We start from the raw sequence: 21,750 nt of genomic DNA, 5'->3' as shown, positions 1-21,750 counted from the left end.
AAATAATCTTATTAAAAAAGAAGAAATGAAAATGAAATTAGTAAAAAGATTTACTGCTGGAGTCAGTGTGACTAAATAGAAATGGTCTGTCTTTATATGTGAAACTGTAACGTTCTAGGAAAGAATTATATTAATAAAACCCTTTTAAGAAGTTGTTTTCATAAGAATGAGATAAAGAAACTTATTTTTAGGAAGTTTTGGAGCACATTAGAAGACATAGCTTATATAAACAAATGGCTTAACAGACTTGGCATTTGAAAGGAATATTTAAGAAGCATCTTGGGGAAATGTGAGATCCCATATATGATGTAAGAAAAAAAACTTTAGAAAAATATAAAAACCTTCAGCCTTTAAAATATATATTTATATAACAAAACCAAAGACTTTTAAAATAAACTTTCATACTGGGGAAATTTTTGAGGTAATATAAAAGAAGTATAAAAGTACATGAAGATAGGATGTTAAATTGAAGATTTAACATTTGAACTCTTTCCTAGTTCTACTTGGTTTGAAAATTGACTAGAGGATATCCTTTAGGTTTAAATAGGAATGTATATTTAAAGTTGATTTGGAAGTTGAATATGGTGAATGTTTTGAAGGAAATAAAATAAATTGAGCTCACCTCTATCAACTTCCCTCACTCTACCTACATCCTGTCACTAATATTTACTATCACCCTTTTAACCCCAGACTTAACATTCTATTCTTTTTCCTTCTGGAATTTTATATGAAACTAGTTATCAGATCCCTTCTCTATTGTATCTCCTGGGTTGAAAGCTTTAAATTTCCATGGCCTTTTCTACATTAACCTAAATAAATTACTACTTTAGCTTCCCAGCTGGTTTTCTTGCCTCCAGATATGATAGATAGTGAGAACCACAACACACATAAGCAAAGGAATGGAGGAAAAGTCCTATTTTTGAAAGGTTTGTTTGTGGCTGTGTATAAGGTGGACTAGGGAGAGCACAAGCCCCCCAGCAAACATTCAGGGCCCTCTGCCTAACATCATCATGTTCTCTTCTCAGAGTTTCACCTCTCATCTATATTGTCCCTTCTGCTCCAGGCAAGCCAACTGCTTCCTGACACCTGTACACATAGTTTGTCCTCAACTTTGTGTATTTGAATAGATACGTATTGAATTTAAGATGCTTCTCTGCCTTATCTGTTCTTATTTCTCCTTCTCTAGACTGGGCTTATAAATATTTCACCTCAGAGAGCTTTTCAAATGATTATTTTACTCTATCACTTAATACCTAACAATTCAGTTTATACTCTGTTATTTGTACCTGTTATGGATTGCTTTGTAAGGATTTTATCTCCTGTGTTGGATTGTGAGCTCTTTGGAAACAAGGACCATGCTTCTTTTTTCCGTTGTATTCCATAAAGTACTATGTTGCTGTGGGCTTAATATGGTGCAGTGTGTCCAGAATACACTCATTATGTGCTCTCCTGTTGGAAGCCTTCAAGTGCAATAGGGAGTCATTCTGGATCCGAACCAAGTTGTGACAGGGGCAGAGTAATTAAGTACCAGATGGTTGGTTCACAAGGAGGAAGCAGTGCTGATGGTGGCATTTCTTTTAAAAAGGAAATTGAGAGACTGTCTGAGAAATCTCTAGGACCTGAACTAAAATATTGACTATAGCTTTAGAGGAAAAGGTTGGTGTTGAGCTCAAGGGCCCCTCTGAGTTGAAGACTGCTTGTATGCATATAATAGTTATCTTTTGCCTTCATTGTAACCATTAATATTAGCAGTGGAATCAGAGTTCAGAGTACAAATCCTAGGAGTAGTATCCTTGTGGGTAATCCATGTAGTTTGCAGTCCCAGGCCAGCTCCATGCAAATAAGGGACTGACTGAGAGATTAAACATTGAAACTTTCAGATTGAGTATTGAAGCTTTCCTGGTGCATCTTGACTCAGACATTAACTGTAAAATATTCTGTCTCTAGTCTTTCATGTCTGCCAGGATACAAAAAGAGATTGCTCTGGTAGCTAATTTTTGGGGACTAAAGTTGTAATGGAGCTCTCCTGTACATACCTTTCAGCAGTTCTCTAGAGATTTTCCTTTGGGACCAGTGGTTCTTTGATGATATGTGTGCTGAGTATTGATGAGATATTTTTTCCTCCCTAGACAACACTGCAAACTGATGAAGTTAAAAATGTGCCTTGTGGAACAAGGTAAGCGTTCCCCTTGCTTACCAACCTCCCTTTGGTTCAGATGTATTTTCTGTTCATAAGCTGTGATCACTTAAACATCTTTCAAATAGGCATCGTAGTAACCCAGGGGGATTTCTCTTCTGAGCATTATTTGAGAAAAGCCCTGTCTCCAAATAGGACCTTTCCATCTTAGGAGCCATTTTAAACTAACAGTAGATAGTTTAAAATGAAATCAGCTTACCTTGTCATCTGTAGTATTAAATGCCATCTAATTTAGAGTTTCTGATTCAGTAGGTCTGGAATGAGACCCGAGAATTTGCATTTCTAGTAGAAGTCCCAGGTGATCCTGAGCTGATCTGAGGACCTTACTTTGAAAAATCACTGCTGTATAAAGTTTTGGGGCAAGAAAGGCAAGCAAGGCCCAAATTATTTTTAGAGTATAATCAGTACATTGAATTGTATCAGAAGAAGAGTATAAAGTTCAGTGTATGTTTTAAATTCTGTATTTTAAATGACCAAAATATCACAGAAATGTTCTTAAAGAGGGAGCAAATTCTCTCTAAGTTAACATATTTGATACAAGTTCTCCCTAGGTCCATCTGTAACTTTTTTATAGATTCCCTTTAGAGATGACTCAAAATTGGCAGCTGATGAGGTGTTGGGTAAATTTTATTTTTATCTTCATGCTTTCATGTATTTGTCAGATTTTTTTCAGTGAGCAGGTATTATGTTTTTTATCAGAAAAAAAAATGTTGTTGTAAGTTGGTAGCAAGGCTTAGTTGTATAGTTTCAAAATTTCTTAACTTCATGTATCTTAAATTGAGGTTCACATGTTCCTCAGGGTCTGTGCCAGTAGGCCAGGAAGTATAGGAAGCCATCAATTAACAAGACCTATCTTTCTGGAGTGTCAGTTTTACTTCAAGGTTTGGGGGAAGATTCTTCTTTTCATATTAGAATAAATACAGATGAAAAGTAGATTAAGATAAAGAAGGGAATCAAAAGAATTTCAGCCTGTGGCTGGCCTCCATACCTCTGGGGAACCACTTTACCTGATTCCTTGATGGAGAAGTTTGAGAAGTGCACTGCCTTAGCTGTTGACTTCATTTAATAAGGGCAAAGTGCTAAGCAGCTCTAGGTTACAGGTCTAGTCTTCCTGTGAGCTGATTTTGATCACAGCAGTTACAGAGGTGAGCTTTTGGTTATGAGAGAGCCAGGTGAGTGTGTGCAAGGTCATTTGAGTAGTGATCAGTGAGGTCAGTTTAATCAATCAGTAGTATATGTCTTTAGATTTTCCTTCTAAATTTCTATCATGTGGGATTTGTTTGATGATGTAGAATTAATCTAGGAACATAATAGGTTTGTATTTGGCTCACATTTTTCCATTTCTCTGTTTTTAGTGGTGGGGTCATGATCTATATTGACCGAATAGAAGTGGTTAATATGTTGGCCCCTTGTGCAGGTATGGTACCCATCTATTCTGTTATAGTTATGATCAGAGTGTCTGTAACTGTGAGATTCTCTAAGGAATAGGAATAGATTCCCTAAGGAAAGTTTTATGACCTCATTCATTTCTGATATATATTTAAAAAAATAATCGCTGGAATATTTTCCATTCCTAGGGAACGGCGACAGAAATAGGTCAACAGAGTTGACTTTCTGCAACTGTATGCGTTATGCTGAGCTGAGTGTATCTAAGAAAAAGACAGTCATTGATTATTTCTAGAATTTCTAGAAAGTAGCATTTTATCCAGTCAGGATGAGAAATAATATCCTTACATGTTAAAAGTCTATAACTGATCAGTTCCTTGGCTACATGGATTTGTGACCATAGAAAAATCTTTTCTAGTTGAGATCTGCTACAGCTTGCAAAGCAATCTGAAAGTCCTCAGTGTGGGGAGAACACTTTCTTGGTAAAAGATGAAAACTCACAGAGATGGAGTACTGTTCAGATCAAAAACTTAATTAGGAGTTCTGAAGTAAGATCAACCATTTTAATGTTTGATTTCTTTTTGTAATTTTTTTTACTGTGATAAAATACATGTAACATAAAATTTACCTTCTTAACCACTTTTAAATATTCAGTGGACATTACATACATTCACATTGTTATGCCACCATCACCAGCATCCATCTCCATAACTCTTTTCATCTTGCAAAACTGAAGTTCCCTACCCATTAAACAAGAACTCCTCATGCACCCGCTCTCCCAGCCCTGGCAACCACCATTTCTGTCTTTCTGACATTTCTGTCTGTACTTTCTTTCTCTATGAATTTGACTACTCCAGGAACCTCATAAATGGAATCATATAGTATTTGTCTTTTTGTGACTGGCTTCTTTGACTAAGCATAATGTCCTCAGGGTTCATCCATGTTGTAGTAGCATGTGTCAGAATTTCCTTCCTTTTTAAGGCTGAATAATATTCCATTGTATGTATATACCACATTTTGTTTATCCATTCATCCATTGATGGACATTTGGATTACTTCCATGTTTTAGCTATTGTGAATAATACTACTATGAACATGGGTGTACTTGGGTTTCTTCGAGACCCTGCTTTCAATCAAAAGATCTGCCATTTTCAGAAGACCTAAATGGACATTTCTCCAAAGAAGACATACAGATGGCCAACAGGCACATGAAAAGCTGCTGAACATCACTAATTATTAGAGAAATACAAATCAGCACTACAATGAGATATCACCTCACACCAGTCAGAATGGCCATCATTTAAAAGTCTACAAATAAATGCTGGAGAGAGTGTGGAGAAAAGGGAACCCTCCTACACTGTTGGTGGGAACGTAAATTGGTGCAGCCACTGTGGAAAACAGTATGGAGGTTCCTACTCCTGGGCATGTACCCAGACAAAACTATAATTTGAAAAGATACATGCACCCCATTGTTCATTGCAGCACTGTTCACAATACCCAAGAGGTGGAAACAACCTAAGTGTCCATTGACAGATGAATGGATAAAGAAGATGTGGTATATACATGCAGTGGAATACTACTCAGCCATAAAAAAAGAATGAAATAATGTCATTTTGAAGCCACATGGATGGACCTAGAGATTGTCATACTAAGTAAAGTAAGTTAGAAAGACAAATACCATATGATACCACTTATATGTGGAATCTAAAACATGACACAAATGAACTTATCTATGAAACAGAAACAGACAGGACAGACTTATGGTTGCTGTTGGGGAGAGGTGGATTGGGAGTTTGGGATTAACAGATGCAAACTATTATAGAGAATGGATAAACAGCAAGGTCCTACTGTATAGCACAGGGAACTCCATTCAATATCCTGTGATAAACCATAATGGAAAAGAACATGAAAAAGAATGTGTACATATGTATAACTGAATCGCTTTGCTATACAGTAGAAATTAACACAACATTGTAAATCAACTATAATAAAGTTTTTAAAAAGATCTGCCATTTTATTTTTATCCTTACTACTAAAATTTGCATGCTTACTGTCAGGATACTGTGTTGGCAAAAACAATTTTAAAAGGTGAAGTTAGAGCCTTTGCGTTAAGGGCTTTTTATTTTACTTGAGAAGACATGATACTCACCAAAAAAATATATATATATGTATATACACATATGTATATACATATATATATTTATATATATGTGTATATATATACACGTATATATATACACGTACATATGTATATATATAGGAATGTAAGGTCGTGCTAAGTTTCATGTCACTGGTACAGGCACAAATAGCAAAAGAATTTCAGAAGAGAGAGCAACCTGTATTACTATCAAGTGGATTTGGATTATATTTTTCAGCAATTAAGTATTTTCCTGTCTTTTATCATCTACTTTCCCTGGTCACAAATCAGTGGAATGGACTATGATTGAAAAAATAGAAGAAGGGGAGATAGTGCTTGTTTTCTGGCCAGAGATAAAGAGGAAACTATTGTATCACCAACTCATTTGGAAATGATCAAGAGGATGAGTTAGTCAGCGAGTATTTATTGATGGCCTGTTCATCTGTTGTGATCTGGAATCCGGTTACATCTAGTATCCTCCGTGGGAAGGCGAGTAGCGCAAGTCTTGGATTTGAAGGGAGAAAGCATGTTTTAATAAGTAGGGTACAGGTTCTGGCACGTTCTAGTATGTACCCTTAGGCACATTTCTGAAATTCTGTTTCTCAGTTTCATATTATGCAAAATAAGGAGATTTTTTTTGTGAGAATTAAGTGATAATGTATATAAATTGCCTGATATAAAGTCTGGCCCAGAAATGTTAGCTTCTTTCCTTTCTAGCCAGTCATTTTTTTTTTTTTAACAGCCTTTAAAAACTGCCTTTTTGAAAATGGTCTTTTGGAGCTGTCTGCTTCTTTCATTCCCACTGTTCCTCAATTAGTTCAGGCCCTCTTTACCTCTTAGCTAAACTTTTACCTTGCAGTAATTGCTTTACAGTTCCCCTGCCTCTGATTTATATGCCTCACAATTCATTTGCATTCTGCTGCCAAAGTACAGATCTGATTGTGTCATGCCCTTGCTCAATTTTTGACGGTTCCTTATTACCTCCAAGATAATATATACTCTCCTTAGTATGGAATATGAAGTTTGCCCATTAGAATTGCAAATGCAGTAATATCTGGAGAATAAGGCACAAGGAACACATCAAGGCTTGGAGTTATGTTTCATGTTTTCACTATTTCATTGGCACCTTTCCTCATGTATATTTTATCACTGTAACTTTTACCTTGGCTGAATTAGAGGATACATGGGTGAACATGGATAGTACCTCTCTTTCAGTGTTTGATATAGTGAGGAACTACACTGCAGATTATGACAAGACCTTAATCTTCAATAAAATCCACCATGAACTGAACCAGTTTTGCAGTGCCCACACGCTTCAAGAAGTTTACATTGAATTGTTTGGTAAGTGTCTCATTTGTTTTAAATATATAAATAACCAATTAGAAATCTTGTTCAACTTGTCTGTGAATGCTATAATAATATTAGTAAGCATTATGCTATTTGAGCATTTCTTCTGAATTTATAATAGAGCAATTGTCTTTAAAATATTCTTTATCTTAAGTTTAAAATTGCTTAAATTTGCTTAAAATTGCTTAAATTAAGCAAATAGTTACGCAAACAAGATATTTTAAGAATGATAACCATTTTCTGAAATACAAAGTATGTAACTTGGTAGAGATTGGAAAAAGATCATTTGTTACAAACTAAGTTCTTTTTTTCAAATTAATTAATTAATTTTAGTTTTGGTTGCGCTGGGTCTTCGTTGCTGCACATGGACTTTCTCTAGTTGCAGTGAGCAGGGGCTACTCTTCATTGCGGTGCTTGGACTTCTCATTGCGGTGGCTTCTCTTGTTATGGAGCACAGGCTCTAGGCATGCGGGCTTCAGTAGTTGCAGCACCCAGGTTCAGTAGTTGTGGCCCGTGGGCCCTGGAGCACGTGGGCTTCGGTAGTTGTGGCATGTGAGCTCAGTAGTTGTGGCACACAGACTTAGTTGCTCCGCGGCATGTGGGATCTTCCCGGACCAGGGCTCGAACCCATGTCCCCTGCATTAGCAGGTGGATTCTTAACCACTGTGCCACCAGGGAAGTCCCAGACTATATTCTGTTTTTACTATGATAATTTACTGAAAATTAGCTTTGTTGCTAGTTTAATAGATAATTTGGAGAAATTAAGAACCTGTGTCTTGGAGTTTCCCAAGACCCACCCCCACGTTTGATGATTTGCTAGGAAGACTGACAGGACTCAGTATAATCATACAGCTAAGATGTACTACAGCAAAAGGGTACAAAGCGGAAGGAAAAGGCACTTGGGTGAAGTCTGAAGGAAATCAGGCACAAGCTTTCAAGAGTCTTCTCCCAGTGGAGTCATGCAGGATACACTTAAATTACTCCAGCATTGAATTGTAACAATACACGTGAGATGTTGCCTGCTGGAGAAGCTCATTAGAGACTCTACGCAGGATTTTTACTGTGGGCTGGTCATGTAGGTACCTTCTGCCTAGCATATACCAATATTCCAGATTCCCAGAAGGAAAGTAGATGTTCAGCATAAAACACATTGTTTGAATAAACAATTTAGGCACAGTGAGTCATTGTTATCAGTTCTGGGGATAGAGGGAATGCTCTCCAAATCCATGACCCCAGGTGACAGCCAGAGGCCAAATTGCAAACAGGCCTTTCTAAGGATAGTAGTTTCAGGCTTGCTATGTTGACTCTCTTCTGTACAAGTTGCTTTTCATTTGTGGTAGGGAAAGCTCTGACCAGGGATTGGGGTGCTGCTATTGGCTGCTCACTTCTCCCTCCTGGAATTACTGAATTTCTTAGAGGCAGGCATAGGGATGGTTAATCAATTTAGAAATCTATCAATTGATTCCTCATTGATGATTGAGAACTATTGACGTGGTGTTTGAGAAAACTGGTCTGTCCTTAATTGTCACATCACTGGTTATTTAATAATGTGGAAGGTACTGTTGAGGTGGATAGAAAATTCATGAGTTACAAAGCCAAGTGAAGTGACATCTTTATTGTCCATTCTTGTGTGCTTCAAGGACCTTCCTATGAGCCTTTCCCCCACCCTCTCTGTTTTTAAATCCAAAATAATTGGCAGAGGTCCCTGGAAATGAAATTTAGTTATTTGGGAATTTGGATAAAGATTGACTGAAGATGAAAATTTGTTTTTTTAGAGAATCAGGACACATATTAAGTAACGACAATGAATTAAGATATTAGAAACCTAGATTCTCCATTTATTTGATAAACTTCAAGTAGCTGGTTGTCATCTTTCCTTAATTTCTTTGTTCGGTAATTCCTCACAATTTTTCCTCACACAAAAGGAAAACTCTCTGTCTCTCTCTGTCTCTCTCTGTCTCTCTCTCTGTCTCCCTGTCTCTGTCTCTGTCTCTGTCTCTGTCTCTCTGTCTCTCTCTCTCTCTCTCTCTCTCTCTATATATATACATATTTGTTTTCATATGTGTGTGAAATGGTTTAAGCTCTATAAAAGAATAGTACCATGGAAACTTTAGGTCTAATTATGATTGTTTTTTTAAAATGTTAATACAATGTAAGGAAATTTTTTTGAGTGTAATGAGAGCTGTTGTTCTTGGCTTCAAAAACAGATCAAATAGACGAAAACCTCAAGCAAGCTCTGCAGAAAGATTTAAATGTCATGGCCCCAGGCCTCACCATACAGGTAAGCCCTTCTCCTAGGGAAATTCTTTGCGAATTTTGAGAGCTTTGTATTTAATTGTCCTTTCATCAGACTGTTTATTCAGCAGTTATTTAATTGTAGTGCTAGGGTGATTTACAGAATATCTTTCTCAGTTATGGGTGGCATTTTTTTCTGAACTCTTAGAGGGAACAGATAAGCTGAGGCTCTTGCAAGGAAATAAAATCCGTATACAGCTATGTATGCGTGTGACATTATTAAGATACAGTAATGGTTTGGCTTCCCTGGTGGTGCAGTGGTTGAGAGTACGCCTGCCGATGCAGGGGACGCGGGTTCGTTCCTCGGTCCGGGAGGATCCCACATGCTGCGGAGTGGCTGGGCCCGTGAGTCATGGCTGCTGGGAGAGGCCACAACAGTGAGAGGCCCACGTACCACAAAAAAAAAAAAAAGATACAGTAATGGTTATAAATCAGTTTAAGACTAATCCTTGCCCTCAGTAAGATTATGAAAAAGAATTTCACGTATAAAATTTGGGTAATAATTCTAGACAAAGTATTAATTGACAGATGAATTGATGGGATGATTACTGCTCTCAGAGTTTAACGAACATGTCAAGAGAATCTGCCTGGAAATGACTGATTGAGTTGAGATTTTATTGATAGGTAGGTCTGGAAGAATTAATACGATTTATAAGGTGGAAAAGAGTAAGGAAGATATTTCAGGTGGGTGGAAAGACCTGAGTAAAAGCAAGGTAGCAGAAGAATTTAGTGGTGGTGTGGTGGTGGCAGTGGCATTGGGAAATAGAATGGTGAGAATAACTGCTTTTTTTGGGTATTTTTTCAGATTGGGTTGAAATCCACTAGTAGGTTCTAAAATCAATTTTAGTGGGTCATGACCAGCATTTTAAATAAGATGGAATTGAATAAGAAAAGAAACCCGAGCACGTGGCATGTAGTAAGTTAAAGTATCAGTCTGTGAGGCTTTTGTTTGTTTTACATAAGTGTGTGGGGTAGGTGTTGATATTGGGTGTGACTGTAAGATGCCTTTTCTACTCTAGTCATGGTCAGTAACATTAGAACGCAGTGGCTTTGGATCTGGATTACCTGAGAAGTGGTAATGTGGCTTCTCTAATGTCCTTTCTTAGTTTCTAGATTGCACTGCTTCTGAGAAGTGTGCATTCACTGTGGGTGATCGTATGCGATCTCATAAACGAGTCTAGAAAACTTCTGAAGGTTTTCCCCTGTCCTCCATCTTGCCATTATCTCTGCCAGGTGCCTGAGGGGGAACTGCCAAAGTTAAGGGTTCTTTTGAAATGTCCCAGAGCTAACTTTGTAAAACTCTCTTGGTTGCCTGGAGCAGCTTTTCAATTTTGAAGATAATGTGAATGCCACAGATTCCTAGATTCTGCTCAGGTCGTTACTTGGAGATCTAGCTCATTCTTCTAAACAGCCCCCTAGAGTTCCTTGCCTTATATTACATAACCATTTCCCTACTGTTTCCATTTTTTTGCTATTAATAAACAATAGTGTAGTGAATATTCCTGACACATCTCCTTGTATGTACACTTTATCTTTCAAAGTGGCTGTATAAATCTACATTCTTTTTTTTAATATTTATTTATTTATTTGGTTGCACCAGTTCTTAGTTGCAGCACGTGGGCTCCTTAGTTGCGGCATGCGAACTCTTGGCTGCGGCATGCATGTGGGATCTAGTTCCCTGACCAGGTACAAACCCAGGCCCCCTGCATTGGGAGCGTGGAGTCTTATCCACTGCGCCACCAGGGAAGTCCCTAAATCTACATTCTTACCAGCAGTATATGTGAATACTTGTTTCTCCATGACCTCATCAGCATGTGAAGCAATCAGACATGCTGATTTTTGCTGTATGGATAGATGTGAAGTTATCTGTCTCCTTGATTTGCATTTCCTTAGTTGTTAATGAGGTTGAGCATCTTTTTGTTTATTTTTTGGTCCATTGGTACTCATCTGTCAATTGCCTATTCATATTCTTTGCCCATTTTTCTATTGAAATGTTTTTCTTTTTCTTACTGATTTGTAGTAGTACCTTGTATATTATCGATATTTTTATACACACGCATGTTATATGTGTTGTAAAAATAATCAGATATTAGGAAAAAGATGAATAACAAAGTGAAATTCAACAGTAATCTTACTATGCAGAGATAACATAGTTCGTTGTATCTTTCCAGACTCTTCTTAATACAGAGGAACATATGTTTATAGTTATAAATAATGTTGAACTAAAATGGAATCATACCATAGCTTTTTTCACCAGCAATATATGTAAGCAGCTTTTCAAGTTAAAAGTAAGATTTGCTGCATCATCACTTTTAATGTTTTTATTTAATCCCTGTTGGCTTCCAGTTTTTACTGTTATGTGCATGTTATGACCAAGCTTATACATACATCTTTTAAAATTCTTCCCTTAAGATAAATTCTTAAACGTAGGATTGATGCCTTGTTTGGGAGCTTTTTTATATACATTGCCAAATTGCCTTTCAGAAAAATTTTAGTAGCTTATACTCTCATCAGCAGTGTTGATGAGCTGTTGTTTTCTATACATTTGATTGTGTGATTGTACTCAAATAATTAACAGATGCATACCTGCTCTCTAAATCCTTTTGGAAAAAATGAATCTGCCATTGTGTTTTAATTATTGAGGTTGAATGCCCTAGGATGTTTATTGGCCCTCTGTATTTGATTTGTGAATTGTGTTTGCTCATTTTTTGGTTGTTTTTATGTGTTTTTCTCATTAACTTAAATAAACTGTTTTTGATATGTTAATTATTGCAACTCTTCTTTAAATGCATAGTAAACATTTTCTCCTAGTTTTTTTCTTTGTCATTTAACATTTCTTTTCCCCTTGACAATTCTGAAGTTTAATTTTAGTATTTTTAGCAGTAATTTTAGTATTTTTTTCTTTATGGGATTTTGCTGTGCTACTATGCTTTTAGGAGCCTTTCACCAACTTTAAAATATAGAAATTTAAATAAAATCAGAAATTACAACATTTTCTTTACTTTTACAGTTTTATTTTTAGATTTAAAATTTTAATTCATCTGGAATCCATTTCGATTTCATTTGTGAGGTTGGGCTCCAACCTGCCCCTCCCCCAATTTATTAGCAACAGCAATTACTGAATAATTTATGCCCCTTTCTCCTCTTTGTTTGAAATGCTATCATATTATTTGCTAAATTCCGTTATATAGTAAAGTCCTTTCTGAACTTTGTTGTGTTCCATTGATTTTTCTATTTCCTATTCTTTCATTAGTTATTGAGCCCTTGGTCTTTTCCTATCAAATCTACTTCTCTCCTGTTTTTTCCCTCTTGTTAGTAAATGGCTCCTTCTTACCCTCAGGCCAGTCTAGAGGTATGGGAGGCGTCTTTGAGAACCCTCTAGCCCTTAACATCTAATCAGTCCCGTATCCTGCTGATTCTACCAAATCCATCTAAAACATCTTCACTGCCACCTCCTTAGACCAAGTACTATTTCTTGCCTGGACTTCTGCAGTAGTCTTCTATCCTGTTTTCTCACTTTCACTTGTCCACATCATTTTCTGCATGGCAGAAAGAAGGATCTTTTAAACTTACCTATATTTATTTGTTGGTTTTTTTTGTTTTGTTTTGTTTTGTTTTGCGGTACGTGGGCCTCTCACTGTTGTGGCCTCTCCCGTTGCGGAGCACAGGCTCCGGACGTGCAGGCTCAGCGGCCATGGCTCACGGGCCCAGCCGCTCCGCCGCCTGTGGGATCTTCCCGGACCAGGGCACAAACCCGTGTCCCCTGCATCGGCAGGTGGACTCTCAACCACTGTGCCACCAGGGAAGCCCTGTAGTTTTTATAAACGTTATTGAATGAAAAAATGTCACTTTCTTGTTTTTAAACTGATAGATCTGTGGGACTCGAGGGACATTGTTCCAGCTAATGATTAAGAACTCTCCAGACAATAGGGGCTTCTTAGACAATGGGTGAATTTCCATGATGTCCGGCCCCCTTCCGAGAAGGAGGGAGATAAACAAAATGTAAAAAAGGTATCTGTCAAAGACCAATCAGGAAGCTGGGGACAAGTTCCCTCTCTGGTCCGAGCCTAAGCCGGGACCAATCAGCAGGAAAACACAACCAAATCTATAATTTACATACGGGGAAGTGGGAACCTATAAAACTGACATATTCGCGCCCAAAAGGGGTTCCTTCTTCGACCTCCTAAGTGAGGACCAAGGAACCCCGGTGCACCGGCCTTCAATAAACCTCTTGCGTTTTGCATCGGCTTCCGACTCTTGTTGTTTCCTGGGCGAGTCGAAACTCCTAGGGGACCACGAAGGTCTAACAGATCAAGATCTCCATTTTTTTTGGTTGATTTATTCTTCTTATAAAATAGTTTCTTATGATAGTTGGAATGCATTTTTAGAACTTAAAGGCTATTTTTCACCATTCCTATTTTTTTTTTTTTTTTTTTTACCATTCCTATTTTTAACATATTACCGTATGGTCATGAAAATTCAACTTTTCATTCACTTTTAAAATTTGATAAGATATATTAGCTTTTAAAAAAATAATGACCTTTGGCAGTACAGTGGTTAAGACTCCGTGCTTCCACTGCACGGGGCACAGGTTTGATCCCTGGTTGGGGAATTATTGGTAAGATACTACATGCTGCATGGTGCGGCCAAAAATAATAATAATAATGGCCTTTGATATTTCTGCCAGTTTATTCTACAAGATGAGCTTTCATTATTAGTATTTTCAAGTCATATCAGGTACCTAAATTGGCTTATACATTTAAAAATTAGGAACATAGTCTATGACTTTACTTATAATTGTATTATCATTTTAGTTTCTTCTAGAATTTTTTTTTTTTTTTTTACTATTTTTTAAATTTTTTAATTTATTTTTTGGCTGTGTTGGGTCTTCGTTGCTGCGCGCGGGCTTTCTCTAGTTGTAGCAAGTGCGGGGCTACTCTTCATCATGGTGCGTGGGCTTCTCATTACGGTGGCTTCTCTTGTTGCAGTAGTTGTGGCGTGTGGGCTCTAGGGCACGCAGGCTTCAGTAGTTGTGGTGCCCAGGCTCAGTAGTTGTGGCTTGCAGGCTCTAGAGCTCAGGCTCAGTAGTTGTGGCACACGGGCTTAGTTGCTCCACGGCATGTGGGATCTTCCTGGACCAGGGCTTGAACCCGTGTCCCCTGCACTGGCAGGTGGATTTTCAGTCACCGTGCCATCAGGGAAGCCCCTCCTTTAGAATTTCTGACCTAGGTGAGAAACCCATATCCCAAGTTAAATTAATATCTATGAATTTAATGAGCTTTAATTCTATTAAATATGTAGCACTTTTTTTTAAGCATTGAGGAATGCAAATGATTCTTGGTGACTTTATTGTATGTCTGCAAGTTTGCTGAATTAACTGTCTCTAGTAATTCTTTTGGTTAATTTCCTTAGATTTGTGAGTGTGTGTGGTAAAAAATACTTAACATGAGATTTACCCTTTTAAAATTTCAAGTGTACAATACATTTTTATTGACTATAGGTACAGTGTTGTATAGCAGATCTCTAGAGCTATTTATCTTGCTTGACTAAAACTTTATGAATTTCCCTAGATTTTTTTTAGTTATATAATTATGCCAAAATAAAAATCTTGATTTCCCCCCCAACCTCGTATTTTAATTCTTCACATAACACTAATAACTATCTGAAATTCTCTTGTTCATTTATTTGCTTTTTGTTGTTCTTTATTGCCTTTAAAATTTTATAGTCCATGAGAGCAGTCTTGCCTTATTCATTGCTCTGTCCACAGTGGTTGGAATAAACAGTACTTGGTACAGACTAGGCACCCAATTAATATTTGTTGTTGAGTGAACCTTCTCTGTAACAATCAGTATTTTCATTTTTCCCTTCTCTGTATTTGTACCCCATTTTTCCTTCTTGAACAACTATGGCAAATTAAAGTGGTGAAAATAAGCATTCTTGATATTTTTTCCTATGTTATTTAAGGCAGTGACTATATATATTAAATGCTGGCTTTTAGTTTAAAATATATGCTTATAATCCACGAGTCAGTTTAACAGACATATTCATTTCATCAGCTTTTTTTTCCCTTTCTTTACTCACTGTGTGTTTGTCTGTGTGTGTGTGTATTTTAACCATTGTTTTTGAATATGTTACTATTTTATTTAAATCTCTTATGAAGCAAATTACTCATGGTATCTGTTACAGTAGGTGCTTATATTTCACATATTTGAAGATTATGAGATTTCCCAAGATTGGCAAGCGTGTAGTGTGTTCTTCAGCCTCACACAGCAAGACAGAAGTCTTCAGAAGAAGTCCTATTTCATGCTCTTTTTATAAGACTATAAAGATACATGGCCAGTCTCATAATTAGATGCAATATGACAGTGCTTCCCCCTGAATCATATTGGAAGTCATCTGTATTTCTGGTAGTCACTTGGGAAATCTGGCATCTCTTATAAATTCTGGTTCTGAATTTTTCTTTGTCTTATGGGTATGTCCATGAGTTGTTCTTTATGGCCTCACATGCCTTACCATTAGCATGAAATGACTTTTTTCATTATGGTCCCCAGCTTCTTATTCCATTTCACTCTAATTCTTGTATGTAGTTATTATAATCCTCAAAATTATGTACACATCTGACTTGTCTCTTTTATGTAGGGGAGGCTATGTTGCTTAAAAGTTTTAAAAGTCTTCTTTCATAAGCCCTAAAAAAAGGCTATGTCCTTAAAGGCCTTGTTGCTTAAAAGTTCAGCCAGTTTTCAGAGGGAAAGTAAACGTTTCTACAGATCAGCAAAGTGCTTTGTGTGTGTGTGTAGCAGGGTGGAGGGGTGGTGTAGGATGTTTAACTAGTAAAATCAAACACTTCTGAGAGATCAGGTCCTTGATACGGAAAAGTCAGCCTTCGGAATCTGTATTTCCCAAGCAGATGTAACCCTGTAAGGGCTTATGTGCCCACAGCACAGAAAGCCAAACTCTGATAGTGGGTGTTTGCAGCAAAGTAAGGGTTTTTTTGCAGGGTCCCACAAGGAGAATGGGCAGCTCATGCTCAAAGGGCTCAAACTCCCCAGTGGCTTTCAGGGAAGAGTTTTTAAAGACAGCATTTGGGGTGAGGTTTGCAGGGGGCATGACTTTCTTCATGGTGATATTCCAGAAATCTTAATCATCAGTCTTCTGGTTCCAGCCAGTTTGGGGTCTCTGTGCTTGTGCTCAGGTAGTCAGCATCCTCCACCTGGGAGAGGGCCTTGGTTACTTCAGAACAAGTCACAGATATGCATTAGGTTGTTACGTATATCCCTTGAGGAGGAACCAGGACTCTGTTTTATAAATGACTGTTTCTTGACTGCTTTTCCTTCGTTTCTGCATTTCCTCACTCCTGAATTAGTAACTGCTTGAGTTTGTTCTTTGGAACTCAGGGAAGGCCTAGGAGACTAAAGCCTTTTTCCAGGGAAGGCCTAGGAGACTAAAGCCTTTTTCTACAAACAAGAAACCGGGAACACAGAGAGGCTTTTGTACGTGGCTCTTGCACCCCAAAATTATCCTGTTTCATAGATAATTATGCCAAAGTACACTATGGTTAGAGAAACAGGGTCTAGTAAACAATGTTTACAGAGATAAGTAGACTTTGTTCTAAGTGAGGTTCTAGGAAGAAAGAATACAAGCTGCTAATTGTTATTTGTTAATTGGTGTTTGTTTTCCCTCAGTGTTGAGCTGTTCATTTGTAGCCAGTACTGAGTGATTGCAGGTTTAGGAAGTGGTAAATTCATTTACTTGTCCACTGTATTAAGTTGCATGTACTGACCTGGGTTTTTGCTTGTTTTTGTTTTTGTTTTTGACTGTTTCCTACTTTATAATTTAAATCTTGAAATTTTGCCTTCCTTCTGTTTCTTTGGTTTGCAGGTTTGGAAAGGAAACACAAGTATCCAACTTAAGAGCTTTGTGAAAGGTCTTTTAAGAGAGAACCTTTTCCCTAAAAATTTATTTCCTCAACAGGTAGAGTGGTTTATCCTATAGCCAGGCATTTTTTAAAGGAAACAAGAAGCAGCTTATTTTGATTTTTTGGGTTGATGGCAGGAACAGTAGATTTTCTAATGGGATCCCTATGTGTGTCAGTAGGCAGCTATGTCAGAGCTGTTTTATTAGTGTCATTTGAGGAGCTGTTTTGTAGAAGATTTAGTTTGACGATTTATTTTTCAAATACACTTTGGCTTTTTTACTTTTATTTTTTAGGCTGTGCGTGTTACAAAACCCAAAATCCCAGAAGCCATAAGAAGAAATTTTGAGTTAATGTGAGTAATATGCATGGGATCCCAATATTTTTATTTAGGGCTGTCTACATTAATTTACCACTCTAGAGGAAAATTATGTTTCAGATATTACACTGGGGAGGGCTATATGTCTATCTTCCATTCTTTAATTCTAGTAATATTATCTAGTCTGGTGTCTTAATTCCCACTAGACTCTTATTAGTTTTCTCTTTATATATGGACATTTCAGGAGCAGCTTCAGTGGCTAAGGATGCAGTTTGCTGTAGAACTGTTGTTGGAAGCCTAAGCAGCTATAATTTGGATGTGAATAATACCTTGAATTAAATATTAATAGAGGAGAGAAAGAGTCCTAGCTGTTAAGGTTAAAGAGAGTGTCTATATTTTGTTACTGTGTTACAAATGGTAAGAATAAACACATTGGTATCAAGTTTGCTTTTCCATTGTATGTGATTATGTATCTAAAATTAGACCTGATCTTTATAATTTGCCTTTGGGGAAACTTTGCCTGGGTTGACTCCTGGTAGTCTTCTCTTCTGTGTGTCCAGGGCTGACTGGGAATGAGAAGTTACTTGCTTGACATGAAATTAGTTTCAAAGTGTTTTAGAAGATTCCTTTCGGGGACTACCTATTGCAGTTGAAATGTCAGTATTCTCATATGACAGGTACTGAAAAGAAGAAACAGAAGTCTTTAGGAAACTTGACAGATATGTTAAGAGGCAAAATATGAAATACTAGAAAACTAACTTTGCAAAAGTCAAGAATACAAAAGACGTATAAATACAGGGGGTCCAAAAAGTACTAATACTACTTCTTTGTAGAGTGTTATACTTCTGAGTTATTATTGTTCCCAAGTCTATATCTTTTATTATGCAAAGTTTTATCTTCCCTTTTTCATTGTAGAAAAGGATTTCTTCTTTTAAAACTGTAAAGCACAGAGTGCTAGGCTGAGTAGATCATGGGTCTGATCCATTTATAGAAGAAAAATAAATTTCGTGAAGGCTCAGCATGTCTTAGGCATTAAATATAATAGCTTCTGGTGATGGAAAGATGAATACTATGTGTTATCTGCCTTCAAATAACTCACAGTATCCAGAATGTCATTTCATGTCTTTTATCAATGTTGGCAGGAGGAAAGGAGAGAGGTGGGGGCGGGTGATGTTTGGGGAAACTATTGGAGTTACTTTACAGGTAATTCTGGATCTTTCCTAATTTTAAACACTTTTGGAATTCTAGAATTAAAGGCTACCTTGGGATAATCCAGTCTAACTTCCCACCTAATAGTGATCTTTTTTTATACCCTTTCTTCCATGTGGTCACCCAGTTGCCACTTGTACGTGCTTAGTGATTGGCCACCTATTTCCATTGTTAGAAAGCTCAGATTCTTAGAAAGTTCTTCTTTGCATTGAGCCCCAGTTCACCACATAATTAGTAACTGCCACCTAGTTATATCTTCTGTATAACAAATCGGGCTGCTACACAGGGGTGTCTGCCTGAAGAGGGGCTGAAATCCAGCCCCCTTCTGCTTGCCAAACCATGCATCCGAGGGGCTGGCTACATCTGCCCAGAAGTTAGTGCCTTTTGCTAATTGGTGCAGATTAGCTGGAGGCCTAACAGCAGAGGAAGCATTCATATACTCCAGACACTTCCAGATCACAGGCCTTTCCATGATAACGATTAGAGGAAAGGGTCTGACTAAAATTCAAATATACTAAATTTGATTCCTATTTCTGGGTGACTTTGGGCAAGTCATTTAACCTTTCAACCTCAAATTCATTATTAGTAAAATAGGATAACATCTCTCTTGCCTACCTTACTGAGTCAGAAAGTTCTTGTTGAAAATGGTTCTCTGACCCACTGTAGAGTCAGAATTACTACCTGTGACTGTACACCATTTCTAATTTTTTGTAATATTTTACTCCACAGGGAAGCTGAGAAGACAAAACTTCTCATAGCTGCACAAAAACAAAAGGTTGTGGAGAAAGAAGCTGAGACAGAGAGGAAAAAGGCTGTTATAGGTACTTGGATTTCTTTCTGAAATGGATGCCTCTAAGTACATGTGTTATGAGTTTGTCCTGTTCTTTGTCCATCTCATGTCGGATATTGATGGGACTCAAATAAGACTGCATCATACGTAGTGGAGAATTCTGGAAATTCCTTTGTGTATTCAGATGTCCTAAAACCTTTAAAAGTAGATGAGGCCAGATGAGGCCACAACTGATGAAGTGCTTTGGCTCTTCACCATGGTGTTGGCCCCCACTGTTGTCTTTTGAGGACAGGAAATGTGGATAGGGTTTGGGGGCAGCTCTAGCCTCTGGCGGACTAGGGGTTTTGTTTATACAGATTCAGAACAAGGAGGTTTTTTGGCCAAAGCTCAGGATTATAGTATGCATCCTTGCTGTTGACATGCACCTAGTTTTATCTGGATAGATAGATGTTACCGCCTTTAGAAGTACAGCAGCATTGCTCACGGCTCATGTTGAGTCCCAGTGACTTCCCTAACACTTCAGCATATTGTGTATTCAACTGCCATCTTAGGTTCTCAATTGTTTGTTCCTTGGTTTGCTGAAAGTTTGAGTTTTATATTAAATATTTCAAATATACAGGAACATACAGAGAACTATATATGAAGGCTTAACATTTTGCCATATTCCTTCAGATCATATTTTCTTTTAGGAAAAAGTTTATATATCTATTTGAAGCCTCCTTTGTACCCATCCCTGGTCTTATTTCTTGACCTGTCTTCTCAGAGTACATTCTATTCTGAAGTTGATGTATATTTTCTGTCCATATTTTTATACTTTTACTCTAAATATGTAACAAGAAACAATTCATAGAATTGTTTTACTACAAAAGTGGTATCAAACTCCACCTTTTATTTCACAACTTCATTTTTTTACTAACATTGTTTGAGTTTTATTCATATTGGTACATGTAGATCTAGTTTATTTTTAACTGCTCTGTATGTATCTCATTCTATGAGTGAGCCTCATTTGATTCTGATGGATTACTAATGAGTTAGTTTCTGGTTTTTCCTTATTACAGACAGTTCTGCAGTAATACCCTTATCCATGTCTCTCTGTGCACACATGCAAGAGTTTTCCTAGAGAAGTGCTACTCCACACGTGATGTGGGTCGGTGCCCTGTCACCGGCTTTTTGTTTTGGATCCACAATGAGATGAGTATGGAAATTGAGAATGAGTGTTAGAAGTTCTTAAAGCATTTTAACACAGTAATTTTATTGTCTGTTGAATCTAATAAAAAACTGGAACCTATGTTTTTCTTTTTTAATATTTTTCTAGTAACTCATTATATTTTATAAAATATTGAAATACAAAAAAAAATGCTTTCCCACAGGTAGTTTGAGAAGCACTGCTCTAGAATGCATATCTTGAAGTAGAATTGCTGGGTCATAGGATACACACATCTTCAAATTACAACACGCTGCCGAATTGCTCTCCAAAGTGCTTTCTCCATTTTACCCTCTCCTCAGCAGTGTTTGAGTTTCAATTTCTGTGCTGCCGTATTCACTTCCCATTTCCACACATCGTCCTCTACCCTTGGAGTTATCACATTTTTTAAAATGTATACCAGTTTGATGATGGGCATGGTATCACATAATTTTGATACGAGTTTTCCCAGTTACTAGTAAACTTGCGTATTGTTTATGGGTCATTCGGGTTTCCCTTTTTTTAGTATGTGAATTGCCTGTTAATATCTTTAGCCCATTATTTGATTACTTTTTTAAACTGATTTGTAGAGGTTCTTTGTATCTTCTGGATATTAATCCCTTCCCAGGTTTATGCATTGCAAATATCATCTCTCAATTTGTGGCTTGTCTTTGAACTTTATGATGTCTTTGACATACATATATATTTCATTTTCATGTAATCAAATTTATCAGTCTTTTCCTTTCCAGTTTGTGCTTTTCCTATCTTGTTTTAAGAATTCTTCCCCAACCCCAAAGTAATAATTTTATTCTGAAAGTTTTAAAGTTTTTCTTCTCATATGTAGGTCTTGAGTCCATCTGGAATTTATTTTAATGTTTAGTGTGACATAGAAATTCAGTTTAATTTTTTCCAAATGGCAAGCCAATTGTCTTAGACTATTTATTGAGTAGTTTCTTATTTCCTGTACTTATTTCT

The 21,750-nt window shown here is 37.1% G+C and overlaps 1 protein-coding gene across 6 annotated transcripts in view; it reads left to right on the top strand.

Annotated features, from left to right (window-relative positions):
• ERLIN1 (ER lipid raft associated 1) overlaps window positions 1–21,750 on the top strand; it is a 41,616-nt gene that overhangs the window by 4,892 nt on the left and 14,974 nt on the right. For 5 of the 6 annotated variants that reach the window (XR_003433884.1, XR_003433885.1, XM_027112312.1 and 2 more), the window contains exons 4-9: window positions 2,130–2,176; window positions 3,553–3,614; window positions 6,897–7,061; window positions 9,275–9,348; window positions 17,571–17,629; window positions 19,532–19,623. Coding sequence is in view for 4 of the 6 variants with exons in the window: in XM_027112312.1 (XP_026968113.1) it covers window positions 2,130–2,176; window positions 3,553–3,614; window positions 6,897–7,061; window positions 9,275–9,348; window positions 17,571–17,629; window positions 19,532–19,623 (499 nt within the window). In the remaining 2 variants the exon portion in view is untranslated. The remainder of the gene's footprint in view (window positions 1–2,129; window positions 2,177–3,552; window positions 3,615–6,896; window positions 7,062–9,274; window positions 9,349–17,570; window positions 17,630–19,531; window positions 19,624–21,750) is intronic. The other variant, XM_027112314.1, reaches the window with a different exon arrangement.

Source organism: Aethalodelphis obliquidens, unplaced genomic scaffold (genome assembly GCF_003676395.1).
Source record: "Aethalodelphis obliquidens isolate GAN/ISIS:26980383/991018 unplaced genomic scaffold, ASM367639v1 scaffold11, whole genome shotgun sequence".
Taxonomy (NCBI): Eukaryota; Metazoa; Chordata; class Mammalia; order Artiodactyla; family Delphinidae; genus Aethalodelphis; species Aethalodelphis obliquidens.
Note: the sequence above shows the minus strand (reverse complement) of the source record. Positions and strands in the feature narration are given on the sequence as shown.